Here is a 20,000-nt window from a genome sequence, read left to right on the forward strand (position 1 = left end):
TGGGCGTAATGGCGTGACTGTTCAAGTGGTCAGTTCTCCGCAAACCGCGGTACTGAACGCCCTGGATGACTCGTGATATAGACACCTACGCGCGCCCACGTGTCCTTTCCATTCCCAAACTTGCTCTTCTCATTTGTGTGTATAACTATGGCGAACTTCCTCCTCCTCCTCCTCCTCCTCCTCCTCCTCCTCCTCCTCCTCCTCCTCCTCCTCCTCTGCACTGGGGGTCACCATTAGAGAAGCAGTCATGTTGAAGTCAGATCTTTTCGTTTAATTTTCAAGCGTCATGTTGGTGTCTAAATGCAATTTAATTTATGCTTTTGGCATCAGTGTGGTTGTTTAACTTGCAAACTTAAAGAAAAACTCAACATAATCATACGACAGCATTTTCTTGGTGGTTAACGGGGGATGGCTCCAAAGATTGATGTTTTGAGTTTACAATGGGTGTGAAATGTAAAGTCAAAACTTTTTTTTTTACAAACTTTCCGTGAATTGTCAAAGATTCTTAATAACTACCAGTTTCAAATTATATCCACTTGTTGTATGTATCATGAGCATCGATTTCTTGAATTTAATGAAGAAGCTAACTAAATCATTCTTTTATATTTTTAAAAATATGCAAGGGATAGATTTTGAGCCATGCCGATGAGACACGTCAGTGCCTGCCTGTGGAATGTATTGCATTACATTACTGCAAATTTAGAATGACAAAGATAAGATCAGACGGGGGAGGGAGAGGAGTTGCATTTGGTGCCAGTGAGGCAGAGGCAGTTTTGGTTTCCCAGGCTTCCGAGTTTGTCTTTATAGAGATGAGTATGCAAAGTTATTTATTGTTTTTCTGTACTTTTTAATAAGTACACGGCGTTATGTTCCAGAGACATATGACATTGGTTCATGACATTCCCAAAATTCGGGAGTAGTGTTTTAACAGTTTCGCAGATTCAATGAAAACAAAAATGAGGACTGCATTCTTATTTGTTATATCCATCCCTGAAAATGTCATCGAGTTTCATCGTCTATAAATAAAAGCCTGATTAAGAACTTGAATGAGAAACTTCCCCTCCGACTCGTTTTCAGGGAAAAGGGTCATTCATACTTTGCAATGTCTGGACCTTGATACTTTGACACATGACTTTGAAGGTCAAGTTTGGCCGAAGACCTTTCGTTACTCTTTTGTGAAAATGATTTCGTAGCCAAAGCACAGAAATGACTGTGAACTTGAAATAATGAAATGTCAAGTTTTGAAATGATTCAAGCTGACACCCATGATGGACTATTGTTAAACATTATCTGCTTATATAAATTATGCAAATTTAAAGTCTGATATAAATAATTATAAGAGTATTGTAGTTGAAGGAAATTACTAGTAGTTTCTGTAGTTGCAACTAAAAGCATTTAACAGAAATCATGGAAGTCATTTAACAAAAGTCGTGCACGAAAGTAACGATATTCATGGACGCATTTCACTAAAATCGTAAACGTCATTAAGGAAAAGCCAGAATATTCCAATATAAACTGGTAATGTTCCCATGTTGACAGGATAGTCCGCTCTCTCTCTCTCTCTCTCTGATGTCGTTTTTAGGGATTAGGTCAGAGGGCGTGGGCGGAGTAAGGTCAACAGAGTGAGCTGTGAAGGCGTGTGCTTAGTGTGAGCGCTGGTGAATGTGGGTGGGGTCCCCATCTCTTCGACAGAAAGACTTTGCTCCGGGAACATCCTCGTCACGCTTAGAATGCGAGGATGAAGGGCACTCGTTCAATAAACCACAAAATGTCTCATATGTTAAAAGTTCTGACACGGAAAACTACTGTTTTCTGGGGGAACAGACCAAAGGAAGATGGAGGGAAGAAAGGAAGATGGAATGCTCATAGACGCCCATGAGCGTCGGCATCTCAAGCATGGAAAGTGACAGAGACCAACAGGGATAGATCTTGCAAGGGAGCCTCGAGTATGCAGCACATCCCTCGATGCTGTCATCCTTCAAGGTCCTCGGGATGATCTTCATGCCGAGACTGTCATTGATAGGTTCACTTCTTGCTATTCACAAGTAGTCATGAGTGCTTCTTGGAAGCGCAAGCTGCTCTTGTGCTGTGAATTTAAATGCTTGTCCTGTATTTTAGTTGTGGATACTACTGCCCGGATATGCGTTTTTTCTCATATTTTGAAAGAATTTATTGTTTCTTTTTGTTATGACAGTCATTTACCTATGGTTTTTTCGATATGTAGCGTAATGGGTGGTCCTGGAAAAATAAAATGACGTAGATGGTTATTTCGGATAAACTAAAGCTTATTTCCTTTGTGGAACTTTGCATGGCTTTGATAGTTTTAATATTTCGCGGCTATGAGGAAGCTGCCTCTTTTTTAAAGCTACGCTTTGATTATTTAGAAACAGAAGAGCGTAAGAAGACACCGAACATCGGGGGAGTGCATTGGTTTAACTACCGTTTATCCATCCATATCTGTATCGTATACTTATAGTTTGCTGAGAACTCGAGTCGGACAATCTTTTGTTTCGATTAACACATTTCTGCTTGAGATTTCCAAAGTTACTAGATTGATATTAGTTCCATCGCTTTATGTGCATAAATAGAGACAAGTCATAATTTTAACATGGCTTTCGTAACGCAACAGTTTGTAAAATCTTAGGCAAAAGTTGGCCAGCCCTAGGAGAGCTGAAAATCAGTTCAGTGGTCTGGTTAAACTACTTTTATAATACCCAAAAGCTGCTTCCTGTTTAGTAATATGAGACATGTACGTGACTTCAATGCGTCTATAGGCTGTGAACCAAACACCCCAAATTGAACGTAATTCTGTGTCTTGAAAATCGACGCTGAATATTCTAGTGTGCCTACCTGCTCTTATCTGAAAGTTACGAGATCGTACTAGAATTTCTTAACAAGACGATGTCCCATGAGCATATGTTTTTCGATGGAGGCAGAAACTGGACTGCTTTGGTGACAAGAGTTTGACTTTTAGAGAGAGAGAGAGAGAGAGAGAGAGAGAGAGAGAGAGAGAGAGAGAGTTGTACACAGTCCGAGGTCAGGGCGATAGTCAGGAATGTGGGCAGTTGTCTTTGCAGGTAGAGGGAGGAGGGAGGGGAGGGGAGGGAGGAGGATGTGCCGCCATTCCGCCCACACACCGCCCACTTTACCCTTCCCTCATGTTCGCGTAGGCGAGCCGGGCTGGAAGCTCAGGTGGTCGCGTGTTTCATCATCGTCAGATTCGTTTAATTAACACTTGAGGACATAATCAAATCGCATTCTTAGGCGATGGTTTCGCCCATGCCATAGTTGCCATCAAGGCAAGGATAGTTCCCCGAAAGATGAGATGCTGAAACCAGTCCCAGCTTTGTCAGGTGGAATCTCTGAATTTTTATATTAGGTCATGAGCTATTTCAGTGTAGGAAGCGAAGCGGTTGCTGTTCAGGAAGGGCTCTTGCAACTCGGTTTCTTATGGGAATGACCTACATTTCTACGGTGTTGCTGTACCAAAGCTAAGGTGTTGACAGAGTTTGAAGAAATTCTCTCTCTCTCTCTCTCTCTCTCTCTCTCTCTCTCTCTCTCTCTCTCTCTCTCTCTCTCTCTCTCGATGGCATATTGTGGTGGGTCAACCTTTGACATTTAGCGTTTTACTGGGAGTATGTTAACGCCGTTGTTTGCTATGCACATCTGACAAAAAAGTGCCTAAGGCGGATAAGAGGAACACAAGGTAATCTTGAAGTTTAAGCTGCCTGTGTTTGAATACGTTTTCAAGACATTTCCTTTTATTTCTTATTTTTAATGAAGAACGGTCATTATTATCTCACATAGTGCTGTTGTTTTTGTGTTCTCTCTATGCCCAGAAACTGTTCACCCTGATTGATATGTATTATGTTACTTACCCAATATTTTTTTTAGCTTTTCCCGCCCTTATGCCTTGTGTATACTTCACATGTGTATGAATTTCTATTAGCAGTGTTGATAACCGACACCTCAGTGGCAATCAAAGTATGATAGAGTTGACAGGCAAGTGGTGACATCTAATCGAGATGCTGTTTTCCCACAGGAGGTACTTTGAAAAAGAAAGATTGGCAATGCCACATTCAAATTTTATATGCTGAATCATGGATGAAACCTAGTTCAATAAAAGTAAAAACCTAATGCAATAAAACAGATGGTTCATCAGCAGCATATTGAACCCTGTATTCACATTGCATCAGCCGTCTTTATCTTGCACACTCAATTGCGCCTCCTGGATATTAGCACTCCTGTCCTCCAATTCTGTACACATTGAATCCCACGTCCAGCTCTTTCTAGGTGTCCCCTTGCCTTTCCTCATAACACTTCTGAATTATATTCTGTTTTCACCCACCTATTTGCCTACATTCCTCAGATTTCACATCTACAAGTCGGTAGATTTGTCGCCCTTTCTATTCTTCTTATATCCATTTTCCTTAAGCCGTTTTTACTGCAGATATTTCATGACAGCGTCTCTAGCTTTGTTTAGTTTTGCTTTCAGCAACCACGTTACTGTAAGGAGAATTAGTTTCAAGACCTCTTACAAAAAGAACAGCTTTTTATTACAATCATTGACAGGTTATGGCAGATGTTTTGATGAAGAAACTCGAAACATTCTCAGTTCTTAAAAAGAAAAGGGTTCCATAACTCAGGGTTGGACATACACTTGAAAATATGATCAACTTTTGCCGTTTTATTTCAGTTTGAACCAGATTTTTCCCTTGGTTAGTGTGATTAATATTTTGACTTGACTGTTGAGTGATTTGGCCAGATACTGTATACATACTAGTTTATTGGAAAAGGAAGTGCTTTAGCTCATCTCCTGAGGAATGGCATTTCTCTCTCTCTCATTCTCTCTCTCTCTCTCTCTTTTCCAGTAGACAAAATGACAAAAACTGGATTCTTATATTTAATTTTAGTTTGATCTATAGTATGCATTCCCCGTTCATCAAGCAGAATTTTATATTATGACATTTTTGTCTCCTACACAGGTATGAGAAAGTTGTTGAAAAATCCGAGTCCAGAGGCCAACACCTTGAGATTGTATCAACTCAGCTCGAGGCCTTCACTGTCTCTGTTGAACATTTCGAGGAATGGTATATTGAAATCGTGGAGATTGTTGAGTCCCGAGAAGTCTTGTCTCTGGATGTGGAAAGGTAAGAGACTGTGTTGAAGGTGATACATTTGTTATTGATTTGTGCAAAAAATTTCAACTTAATATTTTTCAAAGATGTAAACTTCCATGTTTGATTGTTTGATATATATACTTTATTTCTTCTATTTCATAACCATTTTTCAAGGAAAGATTAAAGATTTGTGTTTTATAAACTTTATTAACAAGACCAAATTGCCTTGGTAGATATCGTTGTTACCATACACAGCTATATGCCGTAAGCTAACTGCAATGCAGGGATTCGTAGGCTGACTTGGGTACAAATGAAGTTTTGTAGATTGCAACTCGTTTGTATATAGAGAATTACCTGTACTTGTTTATTTATTTTTAAAGAGAGTTTTCTCATTTTGCAATTTTATGATCACTATATGTACCGCCAGTTTTTGTAAATTTAGTTGGGTCTTTGTCCATGCAGGTGTAAAACTGATCTGTACATTAGAGTAAATTGTTGTTGCTGAAGCTGAGCATTGTGTCATACAGTTTGAGGCACTTATAATAAAGTTTTTTAAAGACTTTGATGTAAATCACTTTGGGTTGTCTCACCATACTGTAAAACAGATAAAAAATAAGCTGGTGATAATTATGTGCAGGTACCTTTAATGTGTCTCAAGTACTGGAATTACAATCCTTGATCAGATTGTTAGAGATGGATGGTGCAGTTACCATTATTATAGAAAGAAATGATTTTGAATTTAATTAAATGCAATATTTTCTGAATTGCTTAATATTTTTCTTAGTTATGCTAGGAAGATAGATGAAATTGCTCGCCAGCGTGATGCTCGTTCAGAGGACTTTGATGGCATGATCAAGACAGGCAAAGATCTAGTAGCAAAGAAGGATGTCACTGACACAGCTCCAGTGAAGGACAAAATTAAGGTAACGTTGAACTTTGTGTCTTTTAGTCTTCAACATTTGTAAATTTTATACTTAAGAGTGTATTGACAATCACCAAAATGTGTGCTTTGGGTGTTTCACAATTAAATCATGAAACTGATACCATTTCATATTCCTTGATTTATAAAATATATCTTGTTTGTTGTAAGACATTTATTTTATGCAGCATTTTTAGCACATTTTGCATAGAATAGTTCAGTAATTTATGATTAATTATCAGTTGTGTAGATTTAAGAAACACTTCCAGTACTAAAAAACTTTATCCTGTCAATATATTCTGAGGTAATGTAGATAGACATTTGAAGAAAATAAATTTCTACAGATGGGTGAACCATACAAGGTATTCTTTTCTACATTGCTTTGACAGTTTATTACTGTAATGATTTGACCGGGGATATACGTACTAAATCTTGCAAGAGTACTATTGAAATAGTTTCTTAAAAATTAAGCTGCTTCAGAAAACCACTCCTAAATTTTGAGTATTATTATAATATATAATAAAATTGGATTGGGACAGACACTTTTTAAAATTTAGAATACAGTAAATCGTATTTGTTTTATTTCTGTGAGATTTTGTAAATTTAAATTAGAATTTTTGGTTTTCAGGTTACATTTGTAGCATTAATATTTTATGTAAGCATGTAGATGTTCACTTATGAGTGAGGACACCGATTATGTTGGTAAAATGTACAGTAACTATAAAGGCTTTCTTCTAGGAAACAAAAGAAAAAAAATTGGAAATTAAGCTTACAAGCTTTTAGGTTGAACTCTTTTCATACGATGGATGCCAACATGAATCAGAAATGCATTACTTTTCATATTTGCACTTACAACCAAAGATAGAAATGCTGTACTGCAGGCAGAACACCTGTGTATTAAAAATGTAGTATTCTGAAAAATTCATGTAATTCTCATGTGTAATATTATATCTGCATGGTGAAAATACTAGAAAAATTACAAATACAGTAATATAGAAGAAATTTGCTGTCTATCCAAAGAAAGTTTGACAAATTGTTAAAAAATATAGGAGACCTTCACAATAGTTGTAGTCAATAAGATTACTTTTAAAAATATAGGACCCTCACAATAGTTGTAGTCAAAATTCATTTAGTAGAATTCTAAAAATTCTCATAGAACAAAAATACGTATGCAGAAAGGTTTTTGCTCCCTTAAATTTATGAATTTTGGATATCTCATTTTGCAGAATTTGGAGGGCCAGTGGAAGGAACTGAATGATACTTTGGATGAACGTGCAAGAAATGGCAAAGAGCGCTCAGAACAACTTCTTGCTTATGAACAAATGCGTGACAGATGCATGCAGTGGCTCACTACAACTGAAAATACCCTTGATAATTCCCAGCCAGTGGGATTAGACCAGGAAATTTTGAAGAAGCAATCAGAGGACTTGAAGGTAAGGAAACCTTGGAAAAGGTTAACAGCTACATAGAAATATAATAGGACAAAAGTCTGAAGTTTATGCTAAAATTTTAGGTAATAGATGTGTACACTTCCTGAATTATGACAAGTTTGGCTTCTTCGCCCTGATATGTTTTTATGCTGCATTTCAATGCTATTGAAATTCCAATTGACGTTTTGCCTATATGTGCTTTACCTTATGTATTTCATTGGAGTAGTTAATTTGTTAAATTGCATTATGAACATAACTAGAAATTTCATTGGTTATAAGTGGTGCTTACGTATGTAAATTTAGTAGCTTGTAGATTAGGAATGTTCTGTGTAAGAAATGGACTTGGTTAATCTGTATACCAGTAAATCAGATTTATTTTTAGTTTGGATTTATGTGAGTTTGAATTAAGAAAGAACCTACTAAACAAAAGTAATGGTTGGAAAGCTGACGTTGGTGAAATAACATTCCAAAATATGTATTCAGTCTAAAAAATGGTTTGTGATTATGAGTTAGGGAATAAAGAAAATTTTGGAAATCAGTTTAGTTATTTAATATAAAACAAATCTCCAATTATGAGTGGGTGAATTTTGAAATATTTGTCTTTCAGCCCTTACTCAAAGAGTACCGTGAGTATGGCATCACCATTGACAAACTTAATGAACTTGGTAATGCATATGATGCCTTGCTTCGAGGTGAAAGACCAGAAAGCCCAACCAGAAGAAGATCATCTGTGACACCTGTGAAACGCCCATCCATTTCATCGCCTCTGAAATCTCCTGGTATGTCGATATGTATTTTGAACTCTTGTATTTCGAGCTCACTATTTGGCTATTTCGAGCTCGCTATTTGCCTGTCTTGTTAAGTGCCTATTTACTGCTGCTTTGTTGTCCTTCACTATTTTGACTTCATAATGTTTCCTACCTACAGTTTTTTACTTGATTCTTTTAACAAGTGGTTTGCTGATGCAATGTGTCTTTGATCTTCGTTTGGACGAATTAAAAATTTGAAACCTTTTATTTGAATTCTGGTGTGTGCAACAGTTTGTACAGTGAATGCATTAAAACTATCAGCATTACACTTGCATGTTTCACCTCCTGAGACTATGGTCTCAAAGACTTAAATACCATTAGCAGTCTCTCTATAAACCTTGAATCAGGAGCACATAAATATTAGATCTAGCTAATAGCTTGCCTGTTTTTATGACTACTGTTATTGTATTGAAAGTTCTAAGCACTTTTTTAATGCATGTAACAATAGAGTGAATGTTTACAAGCAAAATACATAAATTTCAAAGCTTTTGACCTTTATATAAATTCTGTAGATTTTTTTTTTTTGCTTATGGACATACCTTTGAACTAGCAAATGAGGTACTTATTCATTTTCAAAAATATCAGTTTAAGAATAAAATTTCCAATTGAAATTGTGTCTGCTTTAAAAAAGAAGGTATGCTTTCAGTTTCTTATTTCTTTGCTGCTTTTTTTAAACCAAAATTCTGGAACTTTCCCGATATTGCAGTTAATCTTTTAAAATTCAACTGTGTATCCTTACATTCAATTTTGCTAGTACCACTTACCTCAACAAAGCTTTTTTTTCTAAAACTGCAAGCTGATGATTGGAAGGTTCTTGGACTTTAGGGGCAAAGCTTTGAGTTACCTGTTTTGTTCTGTGAATTATTTCTGTTGCTTTGTGTGAGTGATTATGCATTTTGTTGGGATTTTGTGTGTGTTGTAGTGAGGCGAGTGTCACAAGATGCACGCAGCCCCTCACCAACGCAAAAGCTGATGGGTTACAACGGTTCTGGTCCCATGTCTCCCATACCTGGCGGTTATGCTAGCAGACGTACTTCACAGGAAGGATTCCATTTTGATGGTTAGTCAGTCATGCTTGTGATTGTTATACAGTGCTGCATTCTATAGGAAAGTACCCACAATGGGATGTTATGCATGAAGTGCACATTTTCATTTGACAAGTAAGGTGGTGTTACAAGCTTTTTTTCTTCTTCTTTTTTTAGTTAAATGTAGAGGGAACATTAGCTTTCACATTACAGTATTTATTTCAAAGTTCATAAGCTACCTATTAGTTCTAGATTTCTTGTTTTTCACAGATATGAGTCCCATCCAGAAAGAGCTAATGCAGATCAACAACCGATACGAAATGATTGGCATGAGGTTGAATGACCGCCAGAATGAACTGGAGATCATGAAAGAGGAGTTGAAGAAACTGGCTGAAAGCTTAAGATCTGTTAATCTTACTTTGGATAAAGCTGAACGTGCCATGCCTCGAGAAGCTGTACCCACAACAAAAGAAGAAGCAGACAAGTACAATAGACAGTGTAAGAGTATTTTGGAGGACCTTCTGGAAAAGCAGCCTTCTCTAGATAGTGTGAAGAATAATGCAGCTGACCTTATCAGGAAAAAACCAAATGCCCCTGGATCACATGTTTTGCAAGATCAAGTTGAAAATACAAGTGATAGGTATAAGGAGCTTCAGGGTAGGCTGAAAGATCGTCTAAATTTCTTGGAACAGACTAAAGAGTTCCTAGATTGTTATGATTCTCTTAATAACTGGCTTACTTCCAAAGATAAGATGATGAGTGTTCTTGGACCTATTGCCTCAGATCCTCGTATGGTCCAAATGCAAGCACAGCAGGTACAGGTCTTGAGAGATGAATTCCAAGCACAAGAATCGAAACTTAATGATCTTAATGATTCAGGTGACAAAATTGTTGGAGTTTGTGAACCAAATTCATTAGCAGCAAAGAAGATAAACGATAAATTAGATGCCATTAATAACAAATGGACTGAGTTGATTGGTCAGTTGGATGCAAGAGACTCTGCTCTTAATGCTGCTTCAAATGCTAGTACTGATTTCTATGACAACTATAACCAGCTCCATGATGCTTTGCTAAAACTTGGGGAAGACTTTGATGAAGTATCTGCAAGTGGTGCTGACTCAGCAAAACAAATTGAAGCTGTTCAGATCCTAGAAAATGGCCTAGAAAGAGTTAGGGGACCTCTAATAGATCTTGAAGGCCTTGGAGAACATCTCATATCCATTCTGTCTGACCCATCCTCTAAATCTGACATTAAGTCCAAAGTGTCTCAGCTAAATAAGATGTTCAATAATCTGGAAAAGAAACTTGGTAACAGGAAATCTGAACTTGAAGCATCCTTGAGAGATGAAGAATTGTTTGGACAATCATGTCATGATATCCAGGATTGGCTTGCAAATCAAGTAGCACAGCTCAAGGATCAGTTGTTAGTCTCAGCAGACAGGGATATTTTAAGTCACCAAGTAAGTGATTTTGAACCTATCTATAAAGATTTGATGTCAAAAGAACATGAAGTTATTATGATGATCAATAAAGGGAAGGAAATTGTTGCAAAATCATCCCGGAAAGATCTCAACAAGCAGTTATCATCAACTTTGGATGCAGTTAAAAAGGAATGGGATAATGTTCGCAAAACGGCTGTAGATCGACGCTCCAGGTTACAGAAGTGCTTAGATACTTGTAATAAATTCCATAATCATCAAGATAAATTTAATCCATGGTTGGATAAAGCAGAACAGAAAATACAGAATTTAGAACCAATTGCTTTCAACAAGAGAGCAATTGACAAGCAGATTAAGGACATTCAGTCATTCAAAAATGATGTGTCTCGTCATAGTGGAGAATATGAGAACAATAAAACTGCTGGAGAAAAACTTATTGATTGCACAGATACTGATCACGATGATGTTGAGGCAGCACTTGGTATCATGAAGGAGCGTTGGGACCATCTAAACGCTGCAGTTTTAGCTCGTGCCCAAGACCTTGAGGACGTTGCTGCCAAATTGGCTGATTTCAATGACAGAAGTCGTGACCTTGACCACTCACTGCAGCGTTGTGGAGATAGGCTTGCTTCTCTGGATGCACTTGGAGGTGCAGGTAAAGATGCCAAAGGTTTAGAGAGGATGAAGGCATTACTTGAGGAAACAAATGCTCTTGGAAAGCAGGTTGATGATGTGAAAAATAAGGGTGAAGATTTATGCAATGCTGGAGATGCTTTAGGATCAGATGTTAACCATATTCATGATGAGGTAGAGAGACTGGTGGATTGTTTCGCAGGGCTGAGGGGAAAATTGGAAGAACGTTGTAATGATCTTGAAGAAGCTTCTCAAGCTGTCAACCAGTTTGGAGCTTTGGTAAAGAATGTAGGGCAAGAACTGTCTGGTTTAGATGATGAACTAGATCGAATGGGTCCTGTAGGGCGAGATGTAAAAACAGTCTCTGGTCAGATTGAGCAGCTACATACCTTTATGGGTAAAGTTGATAATAAAGCTCAAGATATTGATGATGCTAAAGCTAATCTAGAGGACTTGGTTGCTCAAGGATTTACAGGGAGTAATAATCGTACTGCTGAAGATCAAATTAAGCAGCTAGATCGTCAGTTAAAGAAGATCAATGACAGATGTAGTTCACGTGACAAAGAACTTGACTCGGTCATGAAAAAATTAGAGAATTTCTATGAGAAGTACAACACACTTATGGATGACATCACTGAAGTTGACAAAGAAGGTGAATCCTTTAAACCAGTAGGTGCTGATGTAGAAATGATTATAGCTCAGCAAGAAGAATTCAAAAAGTTCAAAGGAAAGAGAATTGATGATCTTGGAAAGAAAGTTAATGAATGTAATAAACTTGGGCAAGGTCTTATACAAAGTGCAGCATCTGGTGTGAAGACTCGAGATTTGGAAGATGACTTAGATGCCATGAATGATTTATGGAATAAGCTCAAACAGATGATCGGTGATAGAGAAAAAGCCTTGGATAAAGGACTAATGCAATCTGGTAAATTCCAAGATGCACTGGACAGTATGTTGCAGTGGCTTGCTAACTTTGAAGAGATGATGGAGAATCAAGCACCCATCTCTGGTGAATATTCAGTGGTAAAAGCCCAAGCCCAAGAACAGAAATTCCTAAGAAAAATGCTTCTTGACCGTCAGAATGAAATGCAAGCTTTGTTGTCCATGGGTCGTAGCCTAGCTGCTGATCTGGATCCCTCAGAAAAAGCTGCTGTTGAAGGACAACTTGATGATTTGTTGAATCGTTTTGATGATGCCAATGCAAGATCCCAGGAAAGAATGGAAGCTTTGGAGGAAACATTGAAAGTAGCCAAAGAATTCCAGAATAAGTTGAATCCTATCATCGAATGGCTGGATCGCACTGAAAAGAAACTAAAAGAAATGAGTACAGTTCCATCAGATGAGGAGAAAATACAGCGACTGCTTGATGAACACGATAATCTCCATGATGAAATTCTTGGCCAGAAACCAGCATTTGATGACTTGACAGATGTTGCTACTGCCCTCATGAATCTGATTGGTGATGATGAAGCAAATGCTTTGGCAGATAGGCTGCAGTCAACCACAGACCGTTACGGTCAATTGGTGGAGGATTCAGAGGCTCTTGGTCGTCTTCTTCAGGAATCCAAGGTTGGTTTACGCCATCTTGTACTTACTTATGAAGATCTTTTGTCGTGGATGGATGAAATGGAAGCAAGGTTATCAAAGTATCGTATTCTGTCTGTGTTTGTAGAAAAACTCTTGGAACAGATGGATGAATTAACTGACCTGGGTGAAGAGGTGGTTTCCCATGAGAAGCAGGTTGCTGAAGTAATGGAAGCTGGCTCCCAGCTTATGAAGCACATATCAAGTGATGAAGCTTTGCAGCTGAAAGACAAACTTGACTCCATCCAACGACGATACAACGATCTCAGTGCTAAGGCTACTGACCTTCACAAATCAGCCAATGAAGCATTACCACTCGTACAACAGTTCCACAGTGCCCATGAACGACTTGGCTCTTGGATGTTATCAGTTGAGGGTCAGCTTCAAAGCATGGACTCCTCTGGTCAAGGACTTATGGAAGAGGAAATTGAAAGACTTGCTCAGGAAATCCAAGAAAATCGTCCTTTGGTAGAGGCAGTTAATCTTGTTGGACCTCAGTTATGTCAAATTTCACCAGGAGAAGGTGCTTCAAATATAGAAACCCTTGTTACACGAGACAATAGAAGATTTGAGCAGATCTGTGAACAAATTCAGAGAAGAATGGAGAGAATTCATATGTCAAAACAAAGATCACAAGAAGTTACTCATGACATTGATGAATTGTTGGACTGGTTCCGTGAAGTAGAAGGGCAAGTACGTGAAGCAGAACCTCCTAGCATTGATCCAGATGAAATCCGCATACAGTTGAAAGAACACAAGGCTCTTAACGATGATGTTGCCAGCCAGAAGGGTAGAGTACGTGATGTTTTGTCCAATGCCAAGAAAGTGTTGAGAGAAGCTCCACAACATGAAGACACAAGTGAACTCCGAGAAAAAATGGAGGACTTGAAAGAAACTATGGAATCTGTATCAAAACTGTCATCAGACAGATTGTCCACTTTGGAACAATCATTGCCACTTGCTGAGCACTTCCTTGAGACACACCATGAATTAGAGGACTGGCTTAATGTTATGGAGAATGAAGCAATGGTGATGGACACTCCTGCCCTCCGTGCTGACAAGATCATTCAGCAGATGGAAAAAACAAAGGCTTTCCTTCAGTCCATTGGTGATCACAAACCTTTACTTGATAAACTTAATAAAACCGGAGGGGCCCTCTTGAAACTTGTTAACAATGAAGATGGTATGAAGATACAAGACATACTGGAAAGTGATAATGATAGATACAATGCTCTCAAGAATGCTTTACGTGAACGTAGTCAAGCTTTGGAAGATGCTCTGCAGGAAACCAGCCAGTTTGCTGATAAATTAGATGGAATGTTGTCTGCTCTATCAGAAACTGCAGACCAGGTTAAGAATGCAGAACCCATTTCAGCTCATCCTGAGAAGATTCATGAACAAGTACAAGAGAACAACAATATTATAGATGACCTTGACAGGAAAGAATCAGCATTTGTTGCTGTCAAGGCAGCTGCTGAAGATGTTATTAATAAAGCATCACGCAATGATCCTGCTGTGAAAGACATAAAAGCAAAATTAGATCGCTTGAACAAGTTGTGGGACATGGTACAGATGGCAACCACTCAACGAGGACAATCTTTGGAAGATGCTCTTGCCATGGCTGAGAAGTTCTGGGAGGAGCTTCAAGGTGTTATGGCTGCTTTGAAGGATCTGCAGGATACACTGAAGGCTCAAGAACCTGTAGCTGTGGAACCACAAGCAATTAAGCAACAGCGAGATGAACTCTCTCAAATCAAGAACAAGATTGATCAGACAAAGCCTGAAGTGGAACAAGTTCGCCAGACTGGAAGAGATTTGATGTCACTTTGTGGAGAGGCTGACAAACCAGAAGTCAAGAAGAATATTGAAGATTTAGACTATGCCTGGGACAATGTAACAGCATTGTATGCAAAACGAGAGGAGAACCTGATTGATGCTATGGAAAAAGCTATGGAATTCCATGACACCTTAAGGGTATGTATAGATTATTGCTTATCTTGCATGCAGTGTTCATCATTATATAATGTTTTGTGACCAGTAAATATACTTTTTAATAAGTGCCGCAAATGTTAATAATTGTATCTTTCTTGTGAAAGATACAATTATTTAATTTTCTAGTATAATTATGATGAGAATCTTTACCATTTTCAGAATATGTTGGAGTTCTTGGAAAAATCTGAGGACAAATTTGCAGGCATGGGACCCATTGCTGGAGATATTGAAGCCATCAAAGGTCAGATTAACCAGCTGCAGAAATTCAAGGATGAAGTTGATCCACATATGGTGAAGGTGGAAGCTCTTAACAGGTGAGGATTAGGTTTTTATCAGTAACAAATTTTTACCCAAGCATTCAAATTTCATGTAATATTTCTTGAACGTTTTGGATTAGGTGTCAAAATTTGTCAGAATTTAGAAAATTTACCCGCCCCCACTTGTGATGTTTTTCAAAAGAACTTAGAGTACTACTATCTATCAGTGTTACCCTGAAAGAAGATTCATAAGGACATAAAATATTATGCATTGTTTTGATAAGATATCAGCTGTGCATTTTATTAAGATTATTACCGAATTTCAAGCCCAGTGTTGTATTTTAGCCATTAATATGAGAAAAAACTGACTTCTAAAATATTGATAATTTACATTGGTAGGAGCTTTCTTTTTTACATATATTGCTTATTGTATTTCCCTTTTCTTGCATATTCTCATGGTATTCGACTAGGAGTCTACGGAGGCAAGTTAGGTTGTGTTTTTATACACTAAAAGCTTTATGTCGGCTAAGCTGATGAAGCCTTATTGTACATGATTTGTCATGATTAGATATTTACAGTGCAAGGATTTGCTTATGCTTGATCGATTTGCACTGATGTAATAGGTGCAGTACAATGATGTACTTTTACCTAATTTAATTAATAGATTTGGTATGAGGGATAATTGCACTAGTATCATTTTCATCCTGGGAATGATTTTATAACCCAGTTTGGAAAATTATACATTGACCTTAGATGTTTTCTTGGATAAATAGTACATAGATTTGCATGTTTTTTTTTTTTCAGGATTTAAGCTTTGAACTGCTTTTCATCTCTTTCAGTTTGCATGTATTTTTTATGAAAGAATTTATCTGTAGTTTTTTTTAAAGCAAAGGAGTTTGTAGCAATATGATTTAGTGACTTTTAATTTATTATTACAATATTCAGATTGATTTCTTTCTGGATTTATTGCAGTTTTCCAGTTTAGCCTTGAGCTGTTTATTTAGCTTTGCTTTCTGATTTGTGAGATAGTACAGTAGTGAATTAATATAACTTTTATACAGTATTTGGCTTGCTCCTAGAAAAGTTTTGGTCGTATAACATTAAGTTTCATCTGAGCAGGCACACCAAGGGTTTAGTTGTTAGCACAACAGTAAACACTAAGTTTTAGTAGGTGTCAATGTTAGTTGAGTGTATTGATGTTTTAATAATTTCTACTTGTGTAATTTTGAGTGACGTGAGGATTGTATAAAACTTAAAAATTGAGTTTGTCATCCAAAATATTTTATATTGTTTGTGATTTGTAAATGTTACAGTTTAGTGTAAAGAAGTGATTGCCCTTAGTCACAAATACTGTTTCAACAATTCTTTTAGCTAGTATATAAAAAGGTTTACTTTTGGGTTAATTGTTACAGAGCACTGCTCATTGCCATTCTATAATGCACGGCATTGTGTTAATATTTTATAGCTATACATAATGTAGCTATGAATTTTGGTTTTCTTGTTCTGTATTTAAAAATTTTAGCTCTATTCTTGGCTTTGAAAGTTTTGAATGTCAGAGGCATGAGCAAATTGGAAATTATTAATGCTGTCGTTGACCACTTATTTGAGAGTGGATTTTATTTTGTATTTAGTTACTGTTGTTGTAATTTTGAGAAAGCAGTTTGTTCTCAATAGCCGTATTTTTAGTGTTTTCTTATGAAAAGTCTGTCTGCTCTTTCCAGGCAAGCTCAAGAGCTGAAGGAGCGTACTACTCCAGATCAAGCTGCTGCTATAATGGGACCTTTGGGTGAAGTGAATCGTCGTTGGGATGAATTGCTCAAAGGAATTGTTGAAAGGCAACGGGATCTGGAATATGCACTATTAAAACTAGGGCAGTTCCAGCATGCTCTTAAAGAACTTCTTGTTTGGATTGAAAGAACTACAAAGAATCTAGATGACCTTAAACCAGTTTTTGGTGATCCTCAGGTGATAGAAGTAGAATTGGCCAAGTTGAAAGTCACCATTAATGACATTCAAGCTCATCAGTCTAGTGTTGATACACTTAATGATGCAGGCCGGCAATTAATTGAGGCTGATAAAGGCTCAGAGGATGCATCTAATACCCAAAAGAAATTGCAAGAACTGAATAAAAAGTGGGGAGAGCTACAAGACAAGGCTAGTGAAAAGCAAAATGATCTTGAAACTGCTCTTAGGGAAGCTCAAATATTTAGTGCTGAAATTCAAGACTTATTACTATGGCTTGGAGATATTGATGCTGCTTTATCTACTTCAAAACCTGTTGGAGGTTTGCCAGAAACAGCCAAGGAGCAACTCTTGCGATTCATGGAGATATATGATGATTTGGAAGAAAATCGTTCAAAGGTAGAAAGTACACTTCAGCAAGGTCAGGAATATTTGAGGCGTTCACGTGAAGGAGCTGCCACTAATTTGAATCACAGTCTTCGCACTTTGAAGCAGCGTTGGGAAAGTGTCATGAACCGTGCCAATGACAAAAAGATCAAACTAGAGATTGCTCTCAAGGAAGCAACTGAATTTCATGATGCATTGCAAGTGTTTGTTGATTGGCTTACTGAAGCTGAAAACTTCTTGAATGGACAACAGCCAGTTTCACGTGTTTTAGATATAATCTTACAGCAGATTGAAGAGCATAATAACTTTAAAAAAGATGTTACTGCTCATCGTGAAGTCATGCTTAATCTTGACAAGAAGGGAACCCATTTGAAATATTTCAGTCAAAAGCAAGATGTCATTCTGATTAAAAACCTTTTAGTTTCTGTGCAGCATCGATGGGAGAAGGTTGTTTCAAAAGCTGCTGATAGAACACGTGCTCTGGATCTTGGATTTAAGGAAGCCAAAGATTTCCATGATAACTGGAATGCTCTTATTACCTGGTTAGATGATGCTGAAGCCACTCTGGATGAATTAGCTTCTAATGTTGGTAATGATCCTGACAAGATTAGGGCTCAAATTGCTAAGCACAAGGAGTTCCAGAAGGCCTTAGGTGCTAAGCAGCCCTCTTATGATACTACAATGAAGCAGGGTCGGACATTGCAGAACAAAGCTCCTAAAACAGATGATGAGACCTTGAAGCAGATGATGACTGACCTCAAGAATAAGTGGAATAGTGTATGTCAAAAGAGTGTTGATCGGCAGAGAAAGCTAGAGGAAGCATTATTGTTTACTGGTCAGTTCAAAGATGCTATCCAGGCACTCTTGGACTGGTTAAAGAAAGTGGAAGTTGGATTAGTTGAAGATGGGCCTGTGCATGGTGACCTGGACACTGTTATGGCTCTTGTTGAACAGCATAAAGCATTCTGTGCTGAAATGAAGAACCGTGCTGCTCAAGTTGAAAGTGTACGACATACTGCAGATGAACTTTTAATGAAAGCTACTGCTGCAGATGCTGAAACTATCAAATCTCAAATTACTGAGTTGGTTAGTTCTTGGGAAAAGGTTGAAAAGGCCACTGAAATTCGCACAGAGCGTCTAGAAGAAGCCCTTCAAGCTGCTGAAAGATTACATAAGGTGTGTAGTATTTTTTTGTGTGAGTGAATTTAGAACAGTAGAATACTGATCAATATCTATACTAAGTACTATTGTTCTTTTATTTAATGAACTTTTTTTCTATTTTAGGTTGTACATAGACTTCTTGATTGGTTGTCGGATGCAGAGATGAAGCTTAGATATGGGGGACCATTACCTGATGGGGAAGAAGAGACCAGACAACAGATTGCTGATCTTGAAGCATTTATAGCAGAACTTAACCAGAAGGAAAAAGAAAAAGATGATACTATTGCTATGGCAGAAGACATCCTGGCCAAGGCTCATCCAGATGGTGTAGCAACAATAAGGCACTGGATAACAATCATTCAATCTCGATGGGAAGAAATTGTGGCTTGGACCAAGCAAAGAGAAACTAGATTGGCAGATCATCTTAGAAGTTTGCGAGATCTTGCTGGACTTCTTGATGAACTTATGCGATGGCTCATTCAGGTTGGCTGAAAAGACTGTTAGTTTAAGGATAAAAACAGAATTACTTAATGATTAAATAAGGTACATATAGAAAGCCAAGTTTTAATGTTTTTCTCAAAGGAGGATTTTAGTTACCATAAAATTATTTTTGTTTGCAGGCTGAGAATAATTTGACCACCTTAGAAGCAGAACCTCTTCCTGATGACATTCCAGCTATTGAGGGACTTATCACTGACCATAAAGAGTTTATGGATGAAATGCAAAAGAAGGAACCTGATGTGCTGAGTATATGTAAGCCAACTAAGCCTCGGCCATCATTAACACCACAAGGCAAGAAACGATCAAGAACATCTCTTGGGTAAGTTAACTTTACTTTTTGTTAGTGTGTGGCGATATGAAAACTTTTTGCATCGAGTAAAATTACTGTCTTCGTTCCTTTTTGCAACTTAAATGTTGCAAATCTTCATAGTCTGATATAAAGCACTTTTCTTGGTCACTAGCACATCATTGTTTTATTGTAGATTTTTTGTTTTTCTCTTAAAGTTCTACTCTTGCTTTTGCATGTAAAGTTTGTTAGATAATATTAGAATTTTCTTTAGATTTTTTTTTTTATAGAATCACTGCATTTGTAGTTACTGTTTCAGCACAATTTAATTGTGGTTTATGTTGGAAGTTGCTAAAATATATTTTAGGACCTAGTTTATTTTTTTTAATGCACGCTTGTCAAGACAATGTAAGAGAACAGAGATTACCACAATCTTTTTTAAATGCGAGTTAATGTGAAATATTACTGAGGATGAATTTTTTTAATTAGAAATTG

The 20,000-nt window shown here is 37.4% G+C and overlaps 1 protein-coding gene across 1 annotated transcript in view; it reads left to right on the top strand.

Annotated features, from left to right (window-relative positions):
* Positions 1-20,000, top strand: part of LOC135222792 (microtubule-actin cross-linking factor 1-like) — a 293,750-nt gene that overhangs the window by 220,758 nt on the left and 52,992 nt on the right. Inside the window, 11 exon segments of the mRNA XM_064261077.1 lie at positions 4,986-5,150; positions 5,905-6,043; positions 7,266-7,472; positions 8,077-8,248; positions 9,201-9,338; positions 9,574-14,933; positions 15,111-15,265; positions 15,679-15,690; positions 16,930-18,733; positions 18,842-19,201; positions 19,339-19,538. Of these exon segments, the coding sequence (XP_064117147.1) occupies positions 4,986-5,150; positions 5,905-6,043; positions 7,266-7,472; positions 8,077-8,248; positions 9,201-9,338; positions 9,574-14,933; positions 15,111-15,265; positions 15,679-15,690; positions 16,930-18,733; positions 18,842-19,201; positions 19,339-19,538 (8,712 nt within the window).

The sequence above is a fragment of the Macrobrachium nipponense genome, chromosome 8, assembly GCF_015104395.2.
Source record: "Macrobrachium nipponense isolate FS-2020 chromosome 8, ASM1510439v2, whole genome shotgun sequence".
Lineage (NCBI taxonomy): Eukaryota > Metazoa > Arthropoda > Malacostraca > Decapoda > Palaemonidae > Macrobrachium > Macrobrachium nipponense.